We start from the raw sequence: 21,579 nt of genomic DNA, 5'->3' as shown, positions 1-21,579 counted from the left end.
TATAATTTAAAAAGTATCACTGCAATAAGAAATCCACTATGAGGAGGTTTTAAAAAAACAACCCCCCCCCAAAACCTCCCTTAAATCTAAACCAACACATTCATGTCCTTTCTCTGCATGAACAGATTTTAAAATATTTAATATTAATCCTAAAAACAATGTACTGCTTGCACTGTTGGTGACAGATTAAGCACAAGAATGAGCAACAGGAGTCTGATGAGATAATTTTTTTCAGTGAATTTTAAGATGTATCAGAAGAATCTTTGAAATCTGATGTTGATTTCCACTGAAGGTAATTCCTATCTGAATCCTGCCTCCCTGTTTAGACAACAATAAGTCATTAATGTTAATTTGTGCTCTGCTTATACTCCAGGATTGTTTTTAATCACTGCCCATGGCTTCCCATCAATGGAGAGATCCTAAAACACCAAACAACTACAGAATTAAAGTGCAAGCCCACAGTTCCTGTGCACCCTTTCCTGGCCTTGCTCTCTGCTACAACCCCTGTGGACACTGATGGGAAATTAAGGATGATAGATAGGGAAACTTGGGGGAACTCGCAGCAGGAAAGAGGTAACTCCTGAAATCAAAGATACCTGTGCTCTATCAGTTGAAAGCAAAGTTAAACTGAGATATCAAAAGCTACAAAACAATGCATTAACTTTGGGACACTGGAATTTTTCATGGTTTATGGAAATTATTCCAATTATAGGTCTCTAGTGCAATTTCAAACCAGCAGATTAGAAGCAAAAAACAACACCAGCAACTGGAATAATATTCCAAAGAACTGAAATAATGTTTGAGGATACAGACCACTGGGTTGCAAACATCTCTCATTGCCATCAAAGGTAATCACAGTTTTGGGAGGAGAGAAGAAAAGCAGGATTTCCTCACTGGGGCTTTGCTGTGCTATTCTGTCCCATAAAAGCCAAAATTTTACCAGGAATTTTCTCAAAGTCTCTAATGGCAAACAGCAGAATAAAGGAAAAAAAAAAAAAAAAAAAAAGAGCAAGGATGTGCCAGATTCTAAATCCCAGCAGGGTGGGTGGGGAATGCAGCACACAACCCTCACTATTCCCTCGCAAACTCCATTAGCAGCAGCCTGCAGGACACAACAGCTGAACAGAGAGGGATCACTCCCCTGAGCTCCTCGAGAAATGAATTGTTCCCTCCCTGCAGCCCTGCTCAGCTCCTTCACCCTCTCAGCCTGACCCTTCAGCTCTTTAATGTGGATTTGATGCTCCTTAGAGATGCAAATGAGATAAACCTGTCACAGTTAGCAGAAGAGCTGGTGTAGCTCAGAGCTCTGGATTTAATTGCTTACATACATTAGAATTTCTGGGTGCCTTTAAAAATTCCCTTTTGGCACTGCTGTTTCCTTTGTCTGCCCAGCAGTCCCCTCAGCACAAGATTTCAAACACTTGTTTTGCTTTTTGGCTCAGCCTGGAATTGAGTTTCAGCTACTCAAGTCTTGAACACTTTTTAAAATGGTTTCACCTACAATTTTGTTTAAAGAATGGACATTTTCCTGTGTTGAAATTACTTGATCAGTGTTTCAGTATTTGAACTCTTCTGCCATTCTGACACATTTAGTTGCAGCTTCAGGAGAAAAAGCAGTATTTTTTAAAGCTGCTACCATTGCAAAAGGCAGGATTTCTTCTCTTTTCCTTTCCAACATTGCCTGCAAAGTCTTGACATCATAAGCAGGCATTTTCTGACCCCAATGACTAGTAGTTTGATTTTTTTTAAGCCAGCCAGATTTTTTTCTACTTTGACAGCATTTATGGAATGATATTCTGTGGAACTAATTTACAAGGAGAGATCATTCAGGATGTTTAAGTACCTACCTCTTTTCTCTGTTTAATCTCAGATTTCTGGGGAACCTAAAGAATGTTTTTGGTTTTTGGTTTTTTGTTGTTTTTTTTTTTTTAATAAATCCATGATCTGTAAAATGTAACGTGTGCATGAACTACAGAAGAAAGCAAACTCAAATTGTGACCACAGCTTTGTCCCATTTCAGGATTCAATATTACAACCAAACACTTCCGTGTGGTGAGACTGCAGAGGTTCTGCATTGATGAAGAAATTAAATTAATTATTGACTATAGGTAGCAAAGCTTTCCTCTGCTGTGAGGTGATTCAGGGCTGTCCCAGCCATTATTTGCAGTGTCTGGTGTTCGGAGGGATGGCAAATTTCCACTGGGCTCACCATTAGCATAAGGATGCTCTGCCAGTGGCAGATCATAGATCAGCCTCCAAACCTTCAGGAACAAAATGTCCTGGCAGGAACACTGAGGAGACAAAATGCTTTGGCATTATTGGGGAGTGCTTCTGTCCTGATACATGAAAATGAAAAGAAAGGCAATTGAATCATCCCTGCAGCAGGCTCAGCCAAAGTGGGTTTTCTCTGGGTTTTCTCATCCAGTGAAAATACAATTTATATCCAGGAGTCGTGGGATACAGGAGACTGTGGAGTTTAATACCAGGAAAGAAGTCAGAAGGAATATTTCACTACAGCCACTTTTATCACCTCAGGCTTTCAGAAAAGAGCACAGAAAATGTAATAGAGAAATACTGAAATGTTCCAAATCCCTCCCAAGCACAGACAGCAGGATAATAAAACCAGCTAGAAGGGATTTATTTCTTGCTAGTAGAATAAAATCTCCAAAAAGGTTCCTATGGCACCAGAACCAGCTTCCCAAAGAGCAGGCAGAGCTCGTTCTGCCTTCCCAGGAAGTGTGAAGCGTTTGGCACAGGAGAGCCTCTGCCTGGCAGGAATCCCTCCTCTCTGCAGATGTTTGTGACCCTGCAGCTCTGCCTCTGAAGCCAGAATCCTCTCTGAGAGGTGGCAGGACACAAAGACAGCCCAGAGCACTGAATCTCTGCTGGGGAGCTCAATTCCCTTTGTTCTGTAGGCTTGGTAGAACAGACATTTTACTCTGAATTAATTATGGCATCATTCCCTAATCAGGCACCACTCCCCACCAAACCAAGTGGTGAGACCAGGCTGGAACTGGAGAGAAAGCCACTGAAATCCCAAACAGACAAGTGGAGAAGCAGTCTGGCCCAGGCCAGGAACCCCAGTGCTCTTCCCAGCCAGTGATTTTGGGGGAGCAGCAGGGCTGTCACAGGGCCATGCAGCAGTGCTGGGCATCCAGCAGGGTCATTTGGGACAGGAAGGTTTCTATTTCATTCCCTTCCTTCACACAGAGCACTACTTATGTGCACAGTGACATCTCCTAGAACTCCTGGAATCTTTGTCTTCTAGAACATAATTCCAAACATGTATCAAATTAAAAATTGTAATTAACTCTCCATATGCAAAGAAGCATAAGAGAGCTTTCCGATTTGACGCGCTATGATGAGAAAGTATTAGTAACTCACTCCTGTGACTTATCATCCTGTCATTCTTATTAAATTTTCTTTAATAATTTTAGATAATTATTTTAAATGCCTCTTTTGAAACTTGAATCTGGAATAATTTTAGATAACTGACTGATGAAAGCACTAGGAGGCTTTATAAATCCATGTGTCACCCTCTCTGGAGACATTCCAGACCCACCTGGGTGTGTTCCTGTGTCACCTGCTCCAGGTGACCCTGTCTTGGTGGGGATTGGACTGGGTGATCTCCAGAGGTTCCTTCCAACCCTGGCTGCTCTGGATTCTGGGATAAAGGCCCAACTTTAGCAGGTACTCTGTGAAACTTTCCAAGAAAGCTCAAACAAAGAAGCAGAACTCTTTTTTCTGATTTCCACAGTCTTGTGAAAGCTGTTTGCTGTGCACCAACAATGCTGATTTTATACCAGTTCAACTTCTAGAGATCCTTAAATGCCCACACACAAGGGGTAGAGGGAGGTGCTTTGTAATTTGCTGGAAAATCAACCAAATCCATCAGAGGAAGGAGTGAAGCACATTCCCTCACTTGGAATTTAACACTTCACTTATTACCAGGCAAATGTGGGCTCCCAGATAAACAGAAAATCAGTTTGTTTGAACATATGGGAGAAAATGTTGTTGTAAATATTTCCTTGGGTTTGTGTTTTTCAAACAGTCTGCCCTGTTTAATAAATTAGTTGTTTAATCATACTTCTCTTCAGTTCCCATTAGGTTGGATCATAATGTGCCTGTTAAAACCTGCTTGTAAAAAGAAAACCAGAATCAGACACTTCCCTATTGTTCACAGTACCTCCTACAGCAGTGTGCTAGTGATCAAACTCAAGCATTCCCTACAAGGATTTCATAAAATCAGAAATATGGATTTGTATTTCATAGCCCAGGGTGATGCACACATGGACCCTTGTCCAGATCTGAGCCAGGAATAAATTTTAAAATTATTATTATTATTATTATTATTATTATTATTATTATTATTAATTAATGTTCCATTCTGCCAATGTCTCACACAGCTGCAGGAATACAAACACAAATGGCAAATATCCAGTGCTTACCTTTTGTGGTGCCTCAAAAGCCACTCTAAAAGTGCTGGAATAGCAGGAGGAGGTGGGAAGAGTTGAGCCCTGGTGCTTCACCCGTGCCCACGTTGGCTGCCACGGGGAGGAAGCAGCACCACAGGTGGTGCCAGCCCTCCTGGTGGCATGGGACAGCAGCAGACACCCAGGGGCACAGGGATGCTGCAGGTCACCTACTCCCAGTTTGGGACTTCTTTGGAAAGGGCCTTCAGACAGGGAATACTCTTGGCTTGGAACTCAGTGCCAGATCAAGCCAGCAACCGGTCAAAACCAAGAAATTTCGACTCCATTTCATTTCATATTATAGATGCACCTGCATTTTCTTCCTCTTTCTCCTTTATTTCTCCTTTTTGCCTCTCCTTTATCTGCTATTTATGCACCATTTCCCCCTTCCTTATCAGTACAGCACCTCAGCAAATCATCACCCTCATGGTGGAGATCACAATGTTTACCCTCATGGTCTTGGCATAAAACAGCTAAAAACTTCCAGCATTCCTATTTTGAATCATAGTATTCAACCTGATATCAATCTGATAGCAACCTGATAGTCTCCCTCATGGATTAATGGCCTCAAATATGTGCCTTTCTTTCTGAAGCCTCAGTTTTCTGCACAGAGCAGGAATTTAGCATTGTGGGGAGTTTCATTCCTGCTTTCATTCCCAATTTGCACCTACAGCTCACATCCATCCCATGCTCAGAAGTATTTCACAAACTCTGCTGCAAAGGTGAAGCTCCTAAAGCACATCTCTGGGGCTGCAGCATTCCCAGAGTGCCCAAAACACACTGAACAAAGCCAGAGCTTTTTCTTTCCAACACCTCCTCACAGATGCTTCTCTGCAGAGGTGGAGAGTCCTGCCAAAAGCACTCAGACTAACGCTGCAAATCAACTTCTGTGTCTAAGGAGGGGGGAAGTGAGTAACAGGGAATTAAATTAAAAATATTTTCTGATTATTACCTGCCCAAGCTCCCAAAATCAAAGCAGAAAATAGTTTCATTCCAAAGTAGCTGTAAAGCTACTTTAGTCCAAGAAATCTGCTGTCTAAATAATTGTTTTCTCTAGGGGTTTTGTTGAATTCACTGTGCTGAGTACACTTTTATTTATTGGCAACTTTCCTCACCGTGTAGCACTATTTCATTGTGGACTCTATCAAGTATACCTTCTGATAGAGAATTGTTGAATAAAAAGTTTGAAATCTAGGCAAGAAGATGGGAAAATCTGTAATCTGAAGCATTTTACCTTTACGAATGAGATTAATTGACAGCCACTCACCTCATACCTGGCCTGCTTGGCTAACTCCTAAAGCAACAATATTGTGTGAGCACAGCTGCATCAATCTAAGCTGGAAAAAAAAAGAGAAGGAAATTCTGGGCTCAGGGCCTGAGCACTGGAATGAGAATTCCCTCCTTTTTCCCTAGGTCTTCAGTGGCAGGAGGAGTCCTGGACTGCACTCCCCAATTCTAATTCTCCTGGCTGAGAGTCCTGATGCACTCCCCAGTTCTAAAAATTCAAAGTTCATTTTTCTCACTCTGACAGAGGGAGAAAGAGCTGAAAAAAATCAGTATAAGTGCAGAGCTGTCATCAGTGACAGGAAAAGCCTTAGAGAGCTGCTGTTCTCAGGGCCAAGATTAAACTCCTTGTTCCCTAAGCAAATTCACTTCATTATTTGACTTTCCTGAGCACTCAGTGCAGTGATTTCCCTGCAGCACTCCCAGGAGCATTCCCAGCTCCAGGGAATGGGCCAGGCAGGCAGGAATTAAAGCCCTGGGGGCTGCTCAGCCCCTGGGGCAAGGAAAGCAAACTCTGCCTGGGGAGAAGGGTCCTCACTGCCAGTCCAGATTTCCATCCACCTGCACATCCAAATATCCCAGCGGGAATCCAGAGCTGCGTCTCGTGATTTCAGGTGAGAATAAAGAAAGCTGTTACATTCAGACCATTATTGTTCATGCTGCTTTGTGAATTTATTTCTTTAAATTTTCCACTTGTGCTCCTGCCAAGAGAGATCTATTAGACAGAAAGCAGCAAGAGTAAATCTTTATCATTTTGTTTCAAACTATAAAATAATTTACATCACATATTTTACTTACTTTTGTCTTTTTTGTTTGTTTTTTTTTTTGAAACCACAAACATTCCAGCATCACACTGTAGGAATAAGAATAACAATAGAAAGCATAACCTTTTGCATAGTATTAAATGAACAGACAGAGTAAGTTCTTTATTTACAATTATTGTCTAGATAAAAAAATTCATAAAAACAGATGAATGAACATATATTAATAACCCCTAGTGGGATGGATTGCCAATGTACCACTGTATTGTTGTCCACAAATCTCATGCTGCTAAGTACAGTACGTAGAGAGCGAGCATTTATATATTGCAGGGAATTTTAACAAACTGATCATTTTGGTTTTTGATCCATTGTTCCCATCACAGAGAGGTCAAGCAATAAAAGAAAGGAATTGTGATGCACGACTTGTAGTTGAAAGGTCATAGCTATTCTGCTTTAAAAAAAAAAAAAGTCTATCATTTATCATATACATAAAGCACAGTCTCTGCTCACAAAAGCCCAAGTTTTCTATGCATCTCAGTTTATATATGTTTTACTATATATACACAGAATGCAGTGTTCATTTTCTTAACAGTTTTCAAGTCTGCGAATGGTACCTTAGGGAGGGGTACTCCTACAGGAAAAAATTCAAAAATTAAAAAAAAAAAAAAAAAAAAATGGAACCGAGAAAACATATGAAGAGTGTTGGAAAACAAAAAGGCAAACAGTCAGTGTGTTAAGATGCTGAAAAGAAACCGTTCCAGTATTAATAGCTTCTGTAGATGTTCAAGTCCAAAGCTAGAGGCTTCCCTGTCAATAGATACCGCTTTTGTCTTCTGGCCAGAGCTGCCCGGGAGCCGCTCCGCGGAGTGCAGGGGAAGCCCCGGGTACAGAGCACCTTCCTGCCGGGGCTGGTGCCTGGCAGTCCCTGCTCCCCTGGGCACCTGCCAGTGCCACGGGGCTGGGGCTGAGCCGCAGCCAGCGGCGCTCCCGGCACGGGGCGCGGCCGCCGGCAAGGGAACTGCTCGGAGCTTTACCTGCTGAGAGTCCCGATGCACCCCGAAATCGGGGTCAGTCTGCAGTTTGGCCATGAGTCTAAGCTTGGTTTGGAGAGTTCTGGCTTGGTTAAGCTGCTGTGACTGCAGAGATGCACCACTGCATGGAGCCAACTTTAGGACAACCAGAAAGACACCTTAACGACTCAACGGATCGAGAGGGTTGGAGGGTGTTTTGTTCCGACACGCCTGGCATAATCGATTGTGGAACTCCAAATGTCTTTTGCACTGTACAGTTATGGAAAAAATCATATGCTGAAAATTCTCCAAGCAAACTTTATATTAAATACAAAAATTATTTATGAAAAATCTGTGATCCACAAAGTGCTTAGCATTCAAGTGGTTGACATAGCAATTGTATAAGCTCATAATTTTTACGTCTTTAGGGCTGTTACCATCTTGAAAAATGTTTGTCGCCTTCCATACTGCAGGTTTTCAAAGCAGCTTTCTTGGTAGAAAGCTCAAGGTAAAATAATGTATTACTGTGTTACTGCAGGAACACAAGCTTGATTAAAAAAAATTACACAAAGCACATCTCAATACACAATTAATAAAGATTCGTTCAGTCCTAATAGTGCAGAAATTATATTTTTCTTCAAAAAAAAATCAAAGCAACAACCTACACTGATTTTCATCCAAAATGCCAACAGCCCGTACTTTGCAAATAATAAGGAAATAAATGCCTAAAGTACTAATTGAAAAGGGTTAACACAGTATATCACAAGATTTTAACATTTCTTTTATCTCCATATAGACAAACCAAATATAAGTTATTTTAAATTATAAACTCATTTAATGTCTCTCTAAAAATAGTTTCCAAAGCCTGTATGTCTGTATGTCTGAAGAATGAAATAGCCTCCATTATTGTATGTTGCACCAAAACGAGTTCAAGCAGATTATCAGAGGGAAGGAAGGAAAAAATAAAAGGAGAGAACCTGATCATTTTGATTTTTATTTGAAACAAAGGAAGCCTGGTTTACCTCCCTGTATATAGGATCACAATGCTACATCCAATGTGTTATATTTTGGCTTCTTTTGTTATTTACTAGCAGTATCTACATTATTAACAAAAAAAAAAAAAAAAAAAGACCAAAAAAAACCCAAAAAAGAAATCAGGCAGAAATCAGAGCACGGTTGTAATAAAATATCCAGGGTGCGAGAGTACAGACATTTTCAATGAGCTGAGCTGAGCCATTTTTATACTACTTCGGCAGGAAGTGCTTTCTTAACCCTACAAATAGTTAAGGATATTATCTACAGGTTTGTAAACAAATTACATTCTTTTTTAGGACATAAATAAGTTAAAATAGTCAGAGCAATTTGAGCAGAAACAAGGCAACATGCCAACAAAGAAACTTTATATATATATAACTATATATATATAGATAGATATATACATATATATAATTAATTATCTATATACTTATATGTATATATCTCTATATATAGTCTCATAAATGTTTAAGTTCCTCTGTCCAACTGGTGCAAATCTACTGTGCAAGTTAAGCTTCGCAACTTCAAAAAAGTTATTTAAATTAATCTATACAATTGAGTCCATGCCACACAAGCATTTCAAAAACTCACAGACCAGTGAATTGGATAAATAGCCTCAGAAAGAAGTCCTCTGCAGTTCCTGCTTAAGGAGGAAAAAAACAAAAGAAAAAAAAAACCAAAAAGGAAATAAAAACAAACAAAAAGAGAGAAAGAAGGGCCAGCAGTGTACAGTACATTCATGCAGGAGGATTTTTTTTTGTTTTTGTTTTTCTGAAAGGGAATGGGGGGTATGTAAATCAGCCATTCATTCTTTCCCCAAAACCATTGCGATCAACAATTCATTCACTTGTCTCAGAGTGAATAAGAGTTCAAACAGCTTTTCAGCCAGCAATGTTTTTAATATATATATTTATATATCTCGGTTGCTGTGGGGTTTCTTATTTTATTTTACTTTAACTTTTTATATTTCTTTTTTGTTTTCTTTTTGCAGTGACCTTTTCAGCTAAAGTGATGTCTCCAGGCTATGTATTGGGCTTCCTGGACTAGAAGAGGTAGCTGATTTACTTGTATCAGTTGTAAGATTGATTCCACTGTCGATAGCACTGTTGTTCTTGTTCAGTGAGGACGGTGGACTCGAGTTTTTCTTGAGAGCAGGGTCTTCTTCTAGGTCTGTGTCATCAATGAGTGGGATGTGGGGCTGGGAATCTTCTATCCTAAATTCAGGATGAGTCATAAAGTTGTGAATAGAGGTTCTAGATTCTGGTTTTTCTAAACCTTCATAGAGAGAGCTACGGAATGCCTTCACGACGCGGATCTGGGGGGAGAAAAGGAAAGGGCTGTCAGAGGGCACCTCCCCAGGGCACAGCGGGCAGAGAACACTTGGTGAAAAATGTAGCACATGGTTAGGGCAGTGCAGGCAGCTGGAGTCCAAAGTCTCTGGATGTTATATGCATAAACGAGTGGCTCAGTTATGTGCATTTTGAATGTCTGTACCAACTGCAATATTAAAATAAACCAAGGTTTAAAGCCATCAAAGAACTGATGGGGAGGAGTGGTTAAAGAAAGCCAAGGTCCACTCGTGTGGTACATCCCTAGTAAAAGACAAGCCATGTTAATTGTAATGCAAATGTCAAACCATGCATGTTGATAGTTTTTGTGGGTTTTTTTTTTTTTTTTGCAGTGAGTAAGTAGAAAGGCTTTTTTAAATTAAAAAGTCTCTTGTATTGTTGTTAAAAAAACCATTACACATAACATATCACACTTCACAAACAGAAAAGCACGGAACACGGACACGGTTGGATGGGTACGTATGAGACACACACAGGAGCCAAGTGTGAAAACTAGAATATCAATGTTTTAAAGCAAAATCTAAATGGATGCAGCCAAGAGCACAAAAAGCCAAGCAGACAAAGTACTAAGCGTAATCATGCTACCACAGGGGGAAAAAAAAAAATCACAGTTACCACATGAACAGAGATAACTTGCACACAACAACTACACTTGGAAGCCTGGATAATGTGAACATAGTATCGTTGAACCAACTTTTATTTGTCCTTCATGCAGATGTGAGGTAAACACTCGAGTATAGACCCACTGTTCTAGCCATTCAGCTTGTTAATAAATAGAAGAACATGTAATAAAATAATGGATTGGTTGTTGGGTTGAATTGAGTCCCATTGTTAACAGCGAGCTGTTTGGATTTGGTGTCTTGGTCGTGCAGTTAAATGCTGAAAGCCACACAATTTATGCCATTTATGCAGTTCTTAAAGCAGGTCAGTGACCTGTGCCAGGGGCCACCTAATGCCAGAAATCACCTGGCAGTAAGAACAGAGGTGAAAATCAACTCAAGACTGAGCCCAGTGATTCTCAGGGATGGTGCCCACCATTTTCCCAGTAGGAAATGGGATGAGCAGACGAGGAGCAGGGATACTACGGCCTCTGTGGGTGGGCAAAGGGAGGGATGCTCTCTATGTCCCAGGGAACTACCAGTTCTCAAAAGAAGTGAAGGGTTGTGCTGGGTTACTGCTGAAAAAACAGAACTTTTTGGAAGGGAGCGGAGGGGCAGAGAGGAAAAAACAGAATGGCAAAACGTGATCTGTTGGCAAATGTTTCATGACTAAGTATGAGTTCTATCCCTCTGCTTCCATGTAGCCCATGAGTGAACCTTGAGCATTTCTCAGGGGGGAGACTAAAACACAGGCAGAGGCAGAAAAGGTGCAAGCAGGTACTGTGAAAGCTTCTCCACACACATTTGAAATGGTTTGGTGGTTGGCATGTGGATCTTTTTACATGTAAATATGCTGCACATTGTTGGTTGGCCTGATACACCACTGCTTTGGAAAGCTTTAATTCCTCTTTTCCTTGGCAGACTGCACTTCAGTAATGGCACGGGCCACTGGGTTCCAGCTGTGGGGTCCAGCTGATCCCATGCTTGGAGCTGGCCAAGTTGTACAGAATTTCAGCACATTTGAGGAGGAGGCTGACTTGGTTTGGGTTTTTTTCCTCTTTGATCTCGATCCTTGTTTATGCTCTCTAAATTTGGATATTCTCCATCTTTTAAAAATCTTAACAGCTGAAGTCCTGCCATGTTCAAATCACTGGACAGCCCAAATGCTCTCCCTTCCCTTCACAGATACATTTGGTAACAGCAGGGCACAGTACAAAAAGTAGTTCATGTGTCTGCTTATGCTCCAGGTAAGAGGATTGGAGTGGCACAGGACGGCTCAGCCAGGCCTTGGGGTGCGAGAACATCTTAGGTTGGCAGAGGTGCAAGAGGGAAGATTGTCTTGCACAAAAAATCAAAAAAAAAAAAAATCAACAAATAAATTTGGAATCAGTTTCACCCACTGCAGTCACACAGTGTACCTAAGAGAGCTCCTGGAATTAAAAACCAGGGGTTTATGAGAGCTGAATCTGAGTTGTGTGAGGGCTCTGTCGAGTCAACGGAGTGGGGTAAGAGATTCATCTGCATTGCTAAAGACAGAAAAGGTGACAAATCCCTTCACTATCTATGCCCTCCTAGCTTGTGTTTTAAAGTGCAGAGTAATTAGTCTAAATTATGAAAAAAATTGTATTACTGTTGAGGCAGCCTTAAAATCACATTCCCATATTGCCCTATTTTAAATCAGGAAACTTTCTGCACCATGGGTACTTTCTAGTATGGCCTGATGAGGTGACATTTCTGCAAACCTCCCCATTATTTCTGTTTTCTAAACACAAATACCAGTCACCTCTTCAGCTGCAGCTGGATGCTAGAGATAATAAAATAACAAGATAATTCTATTTTCTTGGAAACACTTCTTATGGCATAGACTTAGGTTCTATTTGCCAGCTGGATTCTTTATAGTGAAGGTAAATTTTTACTTAAATAAAAGAGTTTGTTATTACTCTGAACAGATCCAGCAGAATCCAAAGAAAGGAAAGCATTTCTTCATCACACAAATTATATTTAAGCCTTCAAGATTTAGCAAGGGAGGAACTGATGTCAATTTGTGAGATGTATGTCCCACAGTAGGGAAAGCATCTGTATTGCTTTAATACCAATATTTGGCATCTTGTTTGGATTTAATTCCAAGCACCTAATCCATCCAGGGAAAACTACAGATTCCAGCTGTGTTTGATAGGCAGCTCTGCAAATGTGCCTGCCATGACCTGGATTTGGGGCTCTGCCGTGGCTCTGGAATTAATTAATTAATGAGCCATTGAGGGGAGCAATAATGACTTTTAGCTGCATGACCTGAAGATAGAACTGCAGCTTCTCACTTTGGGTGAAGGTGTGTGGCAGAATTTTTGGCCTGGATTGTTTGGGTCTTGCAAGAACATTGAGGTGTTTCTGGAATGGCTTCTACTTGTTCCCATTGGTTTGTACTGGAAATATTAGCTCAGGGCTGCTTCAGCTGCGCTGACACCTAAGGTAGGTCACCTCCTGAAGGCAATGGTCATGGAAGGGCCAAACTGGGCAAGTCCCTAAAGCTAACAATAAATCACATTAAATCTTTAAAGAGTTTTCTTCACAAGAGAGCTGTAGAAACCCATATCTTTACTTAAAATTTCTCTACATACATGTATATTTGATTTCCATTAATTTTTCACTTTAGAGGAAACTCCCTCCTCAGCTTAAAATGTTGCATCCTTAGCTTGGCATCCAGAAGAAAACATAGGTTTTCTTTAATTCACACATCATTCAGTGACAGAATTTCTGCATAGCAATAAAATTCAAAATCTTCTTCAAAGCCTGTCCCCCAACGGATTAAATTATTACTTTCAGGGACAAAAACTTAGTGGAAACAAAGGCAGGGTGTTTGTTGCATATAAAAGTGGCATTTTAATTTCTCTACCATAATACCACAATATTTAATCTACCTATTATAGCTGATCCAACTCCCAGATTTAAAAATATTATTTAGCCAGAGTTACATGGCCCAACAGCAACAAATTCTTTTAATACATGCTTAAATTCAAGGTTTGAAGTAGTATCTGGTGTAAAAATGTTTTGGGGCTCTGCTGAAGCAAAGCCCAGCCAGGGTTTTTTTTAAGATAAAATAAAGCAGATGAACTTGGGATGTTGTTATGGCTGTAAAAGCATGGAAAAGCAGGGACATCCATGATGGATAGAACCTGGGAAGTGTTGGTTTAGTATGAACTATGTAAGTTCATGTAATGGTGTTTCTTTATGAGACTGACAATGCCAAGGGAAGACAAACAGTGAGATACAGCTCCCTTTTCTCACAGTAATGGAGACAACAGAAAAAAAATGAACTGCTTTTAACAAAAGACTGCGGGGACAACACTTCAGGACATTTTTGACATTGCTATAAGTTTCCACTTCTTTCTTCTCTGGAGCTGTAACAGAAAAAAACTCTTCAGCTTCATCCCACCTTGAAAGTCAGATTTATTATACTGCATCAGGCAAGAAAAAAAAAAAGAAAAAAAAAACAACAACAAAAAAAAGAAATAGAATTTTAGATACTACAATTTTTTTTTCCCATCAGAAGAAAAAGGTGATATTCAGAATGTCAGTCCTAAGTACAACCATCTAGGCAAAATCTCCAAAGCCTGGTAAGCACCAACAGCTGTGTTCTGGTTGTAGTATGTGGGCTTATACTCGAATGTTTACCTGGCTTCATCTAAGCCAAGTATCTGGAGTTTGGTTCACATTCATTTCAGGCTCAAGGTTAAAGACTCACAACCTCTTTTTATTTCACTCTCTCCTGCTGAACCCTTTTGTCCAATGTTCTCTAGCCCTCTGGGAAAACAAACACATTTAATATTCAGACAGTAGAGAGTAGGGCACTGCAACAGCAAATAAATTCAATACTGAAAGGTCAGTAAGGTGATTAGTATAAAATTGTAAACAAGAGGTCAATTTTGCAAAGAGATGCCAACTCTTAGGTGTAAGTGAGACTATTCTAGGTCAAGACTAAACGGTACAAAGGTAAAGGAGTTTGGTTAAGGACTATTGCACATGTAAAGCTTTGTAATGGAAAACATCTTCAGTATATTGGGATTTCTTTTTGAATCCTCCCAATTTTAGATGAGTAAAATCAGATTAGGTCTCCACAGGAGATGTTGTATGAATTGGGGTCACCTGTAAATGTTGTGCCTCCTATGCTCTGGGGACTAGGATGCAGAAGTTGAGCAAATTCAAATGTAAAGTTAAAATTTAGAAATTCTAGTTCTCTACTTTAACGAGTGAAACAGATGCATAACATTAACTGTGCTACTCTCTTCCTACATAAAGATGCAGCAAATTCTGCAAATGCTGCTCAAAATTCAAACCACGGGCAGCAAGGAAAGCAGAGCACCCACACAGGTCTGGTTCTCATTCCACAAAAGGGCTGAATTCCATTGTATTTTAGAGCAAAAGAGCAGAGCCCTGTGCAGGGCTTCCACTTTCCACAGCAGGATCACTGCAAAATTATGGAGTTGGACATATTTGTATCAGATTTAAATAAATTACACAAGCCTTTAAAAGATCCTGTTTGTGCTTTAGGATATAACCCTTCCTGCCATAGCACGTCTCCACTTGAGGGCTTGGATTTATATTTAGGCTCTAAATCTGCTTAATTATCCATCAGGGAGGAGATCCAAAGGTTGATTTTGATTTTTTGCATATCCCAGGAGGGTTTTGTCAAACCTTGGTTGCAGCCAGTGGGAAGTCCTAGACTTTAGTACGGAACCCCAGTCTCTGGCTCAATGGTGCAACTTTTAGAAACATAATTTTAGCTGTGGGTTTGATTTAAGTTCTGCTTGTTCCTTTTCCTCCTGTGATAGTTAAACCTTCCTGCATAGCAATTGCCGACTGGGCTTGGTCTGTGATCTGAATGTAGATCAATTCCGAGCAGCAATCTTTGCCTCAACATTTATTAAAATAGAGGATTTCTTTAAAAGAAATTAGTTCCCATTTTAATTCATGAAAAAATTCCATCCAAACAAGACTTTAGCTCAAGCTTTAGCTCTGAATTCTGAATTATTTCCTTCACAGAAAATTAAATATGCAAGAAATATAGAAGCTCTTCATACACAACAGCTTGCAAACAGTTAAATGGACTCTTTAAGATGATCTCCTGGGAAATGGGCTGTGAGAGCCACTGGAGCTGAGCTTGCTGAGTGCCCCACGTGGGTGTGACACAGTTTGGAGATGCCCGTGGCCTCATGCCAGTCCACAGCAAAGCCATGGGTGACACCTCCACCTGCCCGTGACAGCTCTGCCCTCGTGCCACCCCCAGCAAATGCTGAATGTTCTACACAGGGCACATTCTTGGCACATCTCAGAAACTGCAGCCATTCTTTAATCGAAAGGGGATTGGGAAAGGTTCTCTTGCCGAGCAAGTGAAGCCCCAGTTCTGGAGGCTGTGGCTCCTCCAAGTGAGGCAGAACACAAATCCAGCCTTAAGGGTGCTGTGCTCTGCTCTTGCAGGAAGAACTTCTTAAAAACCAACCACCCAATCAACCAGACAGAAAAATAAGCCAAATAAACCTTCCAAGATCTGTGTGATGAATAAATATCGCTGAGAGCATTTTGTGGTTGATTGATGAAGTTTTAACCGCTGCTATAAAATTTGGAGTTGTGATTCTGTGTTTTCTCCTGTCTCACCATACAAGTGGGTCATTTGAGGCCACTGTTGCTGGGGTTCATGTGGTAAAAAGTTTCAAGTGATTGCTTTAAATATTCACTTCTAAAAACCCCTGACAAGACAGTTCTCATCAGAACCAAGAAAAAGGAACTCCGGGAGGTCACTTTTCCTGGGGTTTGTCTTTAGCTTGTTTGTTGTTTCCCCAGGGCTCCCTAAACTTAAAAATTAGAATATTTTCTGATAGAAGGGAGAGATTTTTTTTCAGGGACCTGCAGTTCCTGACTGATTCCACTTGGGAAGATTATGAGCTCCATATGAGAATGAGAGGAAGAGCAAGTACAAAGGAGTACTAAATGTGTGTCTTTCTTGGAAAATCTCCAACTGTGTTCTTTTGCAAGGGTTACCTATTGCTTACACAAACATCTGAGGACCAGGAATACACGGAGTAGGATAAATACTTGTTTACTTTGTGTACAGTTAGATAGTCTCACCCTCTACCTAACTAAAAAATCTAGTGATAAAAGCTTTAATCACATACTCAGTTTTAACTACAAGATAATTTTTGGTGTTACTAATTCTGAGCTTCAAAAAGAAAAAAGGATGTTGAACTGCCCCAGGGTTCTGGGGTTTTTCCCCCTACAAATAAAATATAGAAAGAAATGCATATAAAACACAAATCCACCAGAGGTTGTACCTGAACCCACCCTTAAATCTGCAGTGCAAGAGCTTTCAAATGATGGAAGTTTGTATCTGTAAATCAGTGTCTGAGAAGATCTGACACCACCTTGCTTAACTTCCCCATATTTTCATTTTCAGTAGCTTAAAGGTTTGCATATTAAACAGGTGCACGTTTAGTGTGCATTTAGATGAATTTCATAACTTCATCAGAATATACAAAATGCCAGGTTTTCATTTGCAGGAATTTTTGCTCTATTTAAAGCTGCAATGTCTTTCAAAAGAGATAAGAGACTCGCAGACCTCACTGTTATCCATTCATGGTGTTATCCAGAAATGTGTAATTTGTTATCACAAATAACACGCTGACGGCTCACTAGGGAAATTTTAGTTTTGTATTAAATATTCCCTTGTACAAACTGCTTTTAATTAAGGGATTCCACAACTCTGAATGGACCATATTTGTAAATAGCTGCTAATTACTGGTAATAAATTGCTGACCTGTTTCACAAACCACTCTAGGGCTGGATGTATTCCACAAGCAGACTTCTCTTTAAGCAAGCATTAAGCTTTGAATTAAACATGAATTTGCCCAAAAGGGATAGAAAAATATTCCCAAATGTTACTATAAACCTGCAGCAGACATCTCACAGAGTGGCAAGGTGTCACAATAAACTTTATATTAAAAAGCAACACAATTAGTAAAGAGCTTCATGAATGCTCTGTCAAATTAGACTGGCATATCAATAGAGCATCATATGATTCCTATTTTTAAAATTAAGTATTTATTGATATAAGACCTTCTGCATTTTGGGCACCCAAAATGACACCTGAAATATCCCAATTGTTGCAACATCCTAAGCAAGTTTCAAGAAGTAGACCCTTGTTTTCCTTCCTATACTTTCAAGGTTTTCCCTTGATACTACCCATAATACCTTTACATATATTTTTAACAATCCTGAAGACTGGGAAAGTACAATTATCCCATTATTCCCCTCCACCCCATAGGAATAAGAAAATGGGGTTTGAGCCATTCTGAGCAGCTCAGAGGAAAGCAGCCAGTCCTATGTGCCCACACACATTTTAAGCACAGAGCTGGAGAGCAGCCCTAGGTGAGCATTTTGCAAGAGGGATTTCCTCAAAAAATGCCAGTTCACAAAAACATCTCCCATTTTTATGAAATTTGGATTAGGAAAGGTTTTACAGGTTCTTGAACATGAGCAACCCACTGTAAACACCCCATTTAAAAATAAAAACCATGGGGGTTTTACTAGATGGGTTTTTTCACTGCCATTCATAAATTTGTGTCTTTGTATGAAGAATTCAAAACTTTCCCTAAGTGTTATAATTTTTGATTTACTTCCAGCAGACATTCTGCTGTGGCAATAAAACACCAAGAGTCCAGAATAACTCATTTAAATCCCAATCTCTAATTGCCCTCTGCCATAGAGATCCTTATCTCTGGGCATTTTAACAAATCAATCACCTAGCTTTTATTTTACTGAAGAAACGTGGCTATAACCACGAGGAGCTCTGGACACCTGTTTTATTTCTCCAAATGAAACATGACAAAGTCTGGAGCAGATTCTGCTTTCTCCTATTAATTAACTTCAGCCCATAAACGAGTGAGGCCCTTGTCAAGACACAATAACATCCAGTTCTTGTTGCTTTGCTGCAGTGGAGAGTAGAGAGGGAAGATAAATTGTCTATTTAAATTTTATTAGATCTTTCCTCCCCGAGTGCTGGCTACAGCATATTAAGGAAACATTTACCACTGTACAAGCTGCTCCCAGTTTCCTGCTCAAATGGAGAAATTCTATCCCAGGCAATCATTCCCTGGATGAAAAGCTGCTTTGGGATTTTGGGGTTTTGTGCCCTGCTCAGTGTGGAAATGAGGGAACCTGGGCTCAGGAACCTCCATGACTTTACTTGCCCTGATCCTGCTGCTGCCCTGGAATAGTTAGGGCTGTTAAGGTGAAAGTTCTCAGGCCAAACTTCCCAAGACAAAAAATAGGAAAATATAGAAAAATCTCCAAGAAGGAACTGACAAATTTGGAACCTAACAGCTTTAGCAAAACTGAAATTTCTCCTTTAAATCCAACAAAACTTCTGGTGCTGCACTCTGCTCTTGCATGAAAACACTTTAAAAAACAACCAACCAATCAACCAGACATGAAAAAAGAAAAAATACCCTTCAGAGATCTGTCTGATGGACAAATACTTCCGAGACTATTTGTGATTGTTTGATACAATTTTAATTGCTGCTATTAAAGTAATGTCTGAATGTTTGGTGTGCAAATACTGTGAGGGTTTGCACTCAAACAGAATGGAAAGGTCAAGCTTCCTTTTTTCTGCAGAAGTTCTGGAATTTTACCCCCTCTTCTTCCCTGCCTTTTCTCTGTCTGCCTTCCCTTTCTCTGTTGGCCAGACAGATAAAAGCAGCTTCTTCTCTATTTGGCCAACTACTAAAACTTTTATAAGGAATATACCCAGTTATCTTCTGAAGTGTGTGACAGGCTCGTAAACTGAATTCTACATATTCAGATATTCTTTTAATACTGTAATAAAAATAGTTACTCACAGCCCTGAATAAATAAAAATCTAGAAAAAGAGTTAGATCTTTCTGAGCAACTGGCATTTTTCACAGCCCTTCCTTATCAGCTTCATCAAAGATTTTTCATTCACTTCAGTACTTCTTCAGTAGATATTTTCCCTCTTAAACCAAGCTGTGTCAGGATATTAGGATTCAGAAATCTGTTTCTTCTAAAAAAATTTGCCACCACACTGATTTTGTTATTTCAACACTGTCCTTTAAATTGTCTAGGTCCCTGCTGCTTCAATGGTTACCTGCCAGTGAATTTAGAGCTAATAAATCTACATCTAAATAAGACAGAGATAATAAAGCTAAATAAGATAGAGAGAATAAATCTAAATCTAAATAAGACAGAGGTAATAAATCTAAAACTAAATAAGATAGAGAGAATAAACTGAAAGAAGACTTTCATCTTTCATGTAAACTTTAAGCCTGGCATCATAAACTAGATTCCCTGTTTCTTGTTCCTTCATTTCTATATCTTTCCTGGATGAGTTAGAAAAAGTCTTCGTGGTGGAATGGTCTGATATCTGAAAAGCTCTAGAATCAGTAAAAGTCTGTATTTTAGGTCTGAAAAAAGAAAATATGACAGAGAACTTTAACGAAATTGAAATCTCCTCACAATAAAAAATGACCCTAAATTCCTGTCCTCACTGTGAGTTAGCAAAGAGACAGAGAACAACTCCTGGGGAGCATCCACTGTACACAAAGTAATCGGGTCACGGGGTTTGGAGCTGATTCGAGGGGGAGCAGAGCCCGGGGAGGGGCAGAGGAGCTGAGTCTGAGGCGACTCTGGCTAAGTTGGCATCTCTGAGGGTCGGGTGCAGTAAGAATTCACACTCACGCCCAGCCGCAGCAGCAGAGGTGCTGGTAGGAGAGGAAAGAGCATTGGATAACGATACGTGACTAGGGCTAGAAATATTGGTTACATCCTGGGTCTGGCTTGTGACGGAGGACTGTCTCCTGAGAGCCCCCTGAAAGGAAGTGCCACTCTTGAAAGTATTGACTACTTCGATCTGTAACGGAGGAAAGAACGAGACAAGTTGCTTAAAGTATGGATACAGTTGCATAACTGACAGGAATAATCATGAAAAACAACAAATCAACCGTGCACGCATTTCTACTCCAGCTGGAATCAAGGTGCCCCTTCTCAGTGTTTTTACAAATGATTCAAATTTTCTGTCTGGATAAAATGAGGCAGCTCCGTAGGAGGCGGTGGAGCTGCATCACTTTAAACAAGTAGAAGATTTGAAATAACAGGGTTTTTTTTAAAGTTTAAACCATTTTATTTAGAGGTAAATAAAATCAGCTGGAACACTTGATGTAACTAATCTCCACTCTTTTTTCCTACTGAGATTCAAATTATGCTGTTATGTCTCTCCAGGGGGAGAAAAGTTCAGTCACTCAATAGGAATCTGGGGGATGGGGTTGGGGATGACACTCAACCAAAACAGAAAAACTTTAAAATTCAATATATGACTCTATTTTGTCAACAAACACAGGGTTGTCAGTACATTAGTTTGATAAAAAAATTCTTCCACTAGTTTAGCCAACTTTTTCTGTAATGAAAGTTACAGAATAAATAAATGTATACATTTAGCATAGTGATAAAGAATGTTTGGGTTTTGTAACTGGAGATTTAAAAGTATAAATATTTTATCTTTATACAGAGCACTTAAAAGCATCCAGAAAATGATGTGGAACTGGATTGACCATTGCAGCAAATAACACGACAACTTTCTACTTATTTACATATGACCACTGTATTCCCTCTTTGCCAGACCCATCCTGGGCAACTTCCTTTTACTCCCCACCACAGAGGATGAGTTAAAAATGGAGCTGAGCATTTCAAGGCATCCTTTGGCACCAGTAAAAACCCATAGAAAGCAGGCTCTGGGTACAGAGGGAAAACCAGGGACTGGCAGGAGTAAATCCCACAAATCCCAAAATGTCCTCTGTGTTGCATTGGTGCAACCACAACAGATAAAGCAGTGGATTATCCACGGAGAAATTCAACTAACTACTTGTTTGAAGTAACCTACTGTTACCAGACCATGCAATCCACATTTCTGGAATTCCCAGTCTAGAAAGAGGTAAATTGGTGGTGTTTTTATCAATTTAAACAGCACAAATCTTGGTGCAAACTCTCCTAAATTTTTCAAGTGGGAAGCA

At 40.0% G+C, this 21,579-nt stretch overlaps 1 protein-coding gene across 20 annotated transcripts in view; it reads right to left on the bottom strand.

Annotated features, from left to right (window-relative positions):
* Positions 1–6,403: 6,403 nt before the first annotated feature.
* ATP2B2 (ATPase plasma membrane Ca2+ transporting 2) overlaps positions 6,404–21,579 on the bottom strand; it is a 397,487-nt gene continuing 382,311 nt past the window's right edge. For 14 of the 20 annotated variants that reach the window (XM_085590170.1, XM_031505904.3, XM_021530473.4 and 11 more), the window contains one exon: positions 6,404–9,877. In XM_085590170.1, coding sequence (XP_085446296.1) covers positions 9,566–9,877 — 312 coding nt within the window. In that variant the 3' untranslated portion in view covers positions 6,404–9,565. Of the gene's footprint in view, positions 9,878–14,252; positions 14,309–20,251; positions 20,424–21,579 lie in introns of all 20 variants that reach the window. The other 6 variants (XM_031505906.3, XM_077786066.2, XM_085590168.1 and 3 more) reach the window with 3 other exon arrangements.

This window comes from Lonchura striata, chromosome 12, assembly GCF_050655825.1.
Source record: "Lonchura striata isolate lonStrDom1 chromosome 12, ASM5065582v1, whole genome shotgun sequence".
Taxonomy (NCBI): Eukaryota; Metazoa; Chordata; class Aves; order Passeriformes; family Estrildidae; genus Lonchura; species Lonchura striata.
This window is presented reverse-complemented; position numbering and strand designations above follow the sequence as displayed.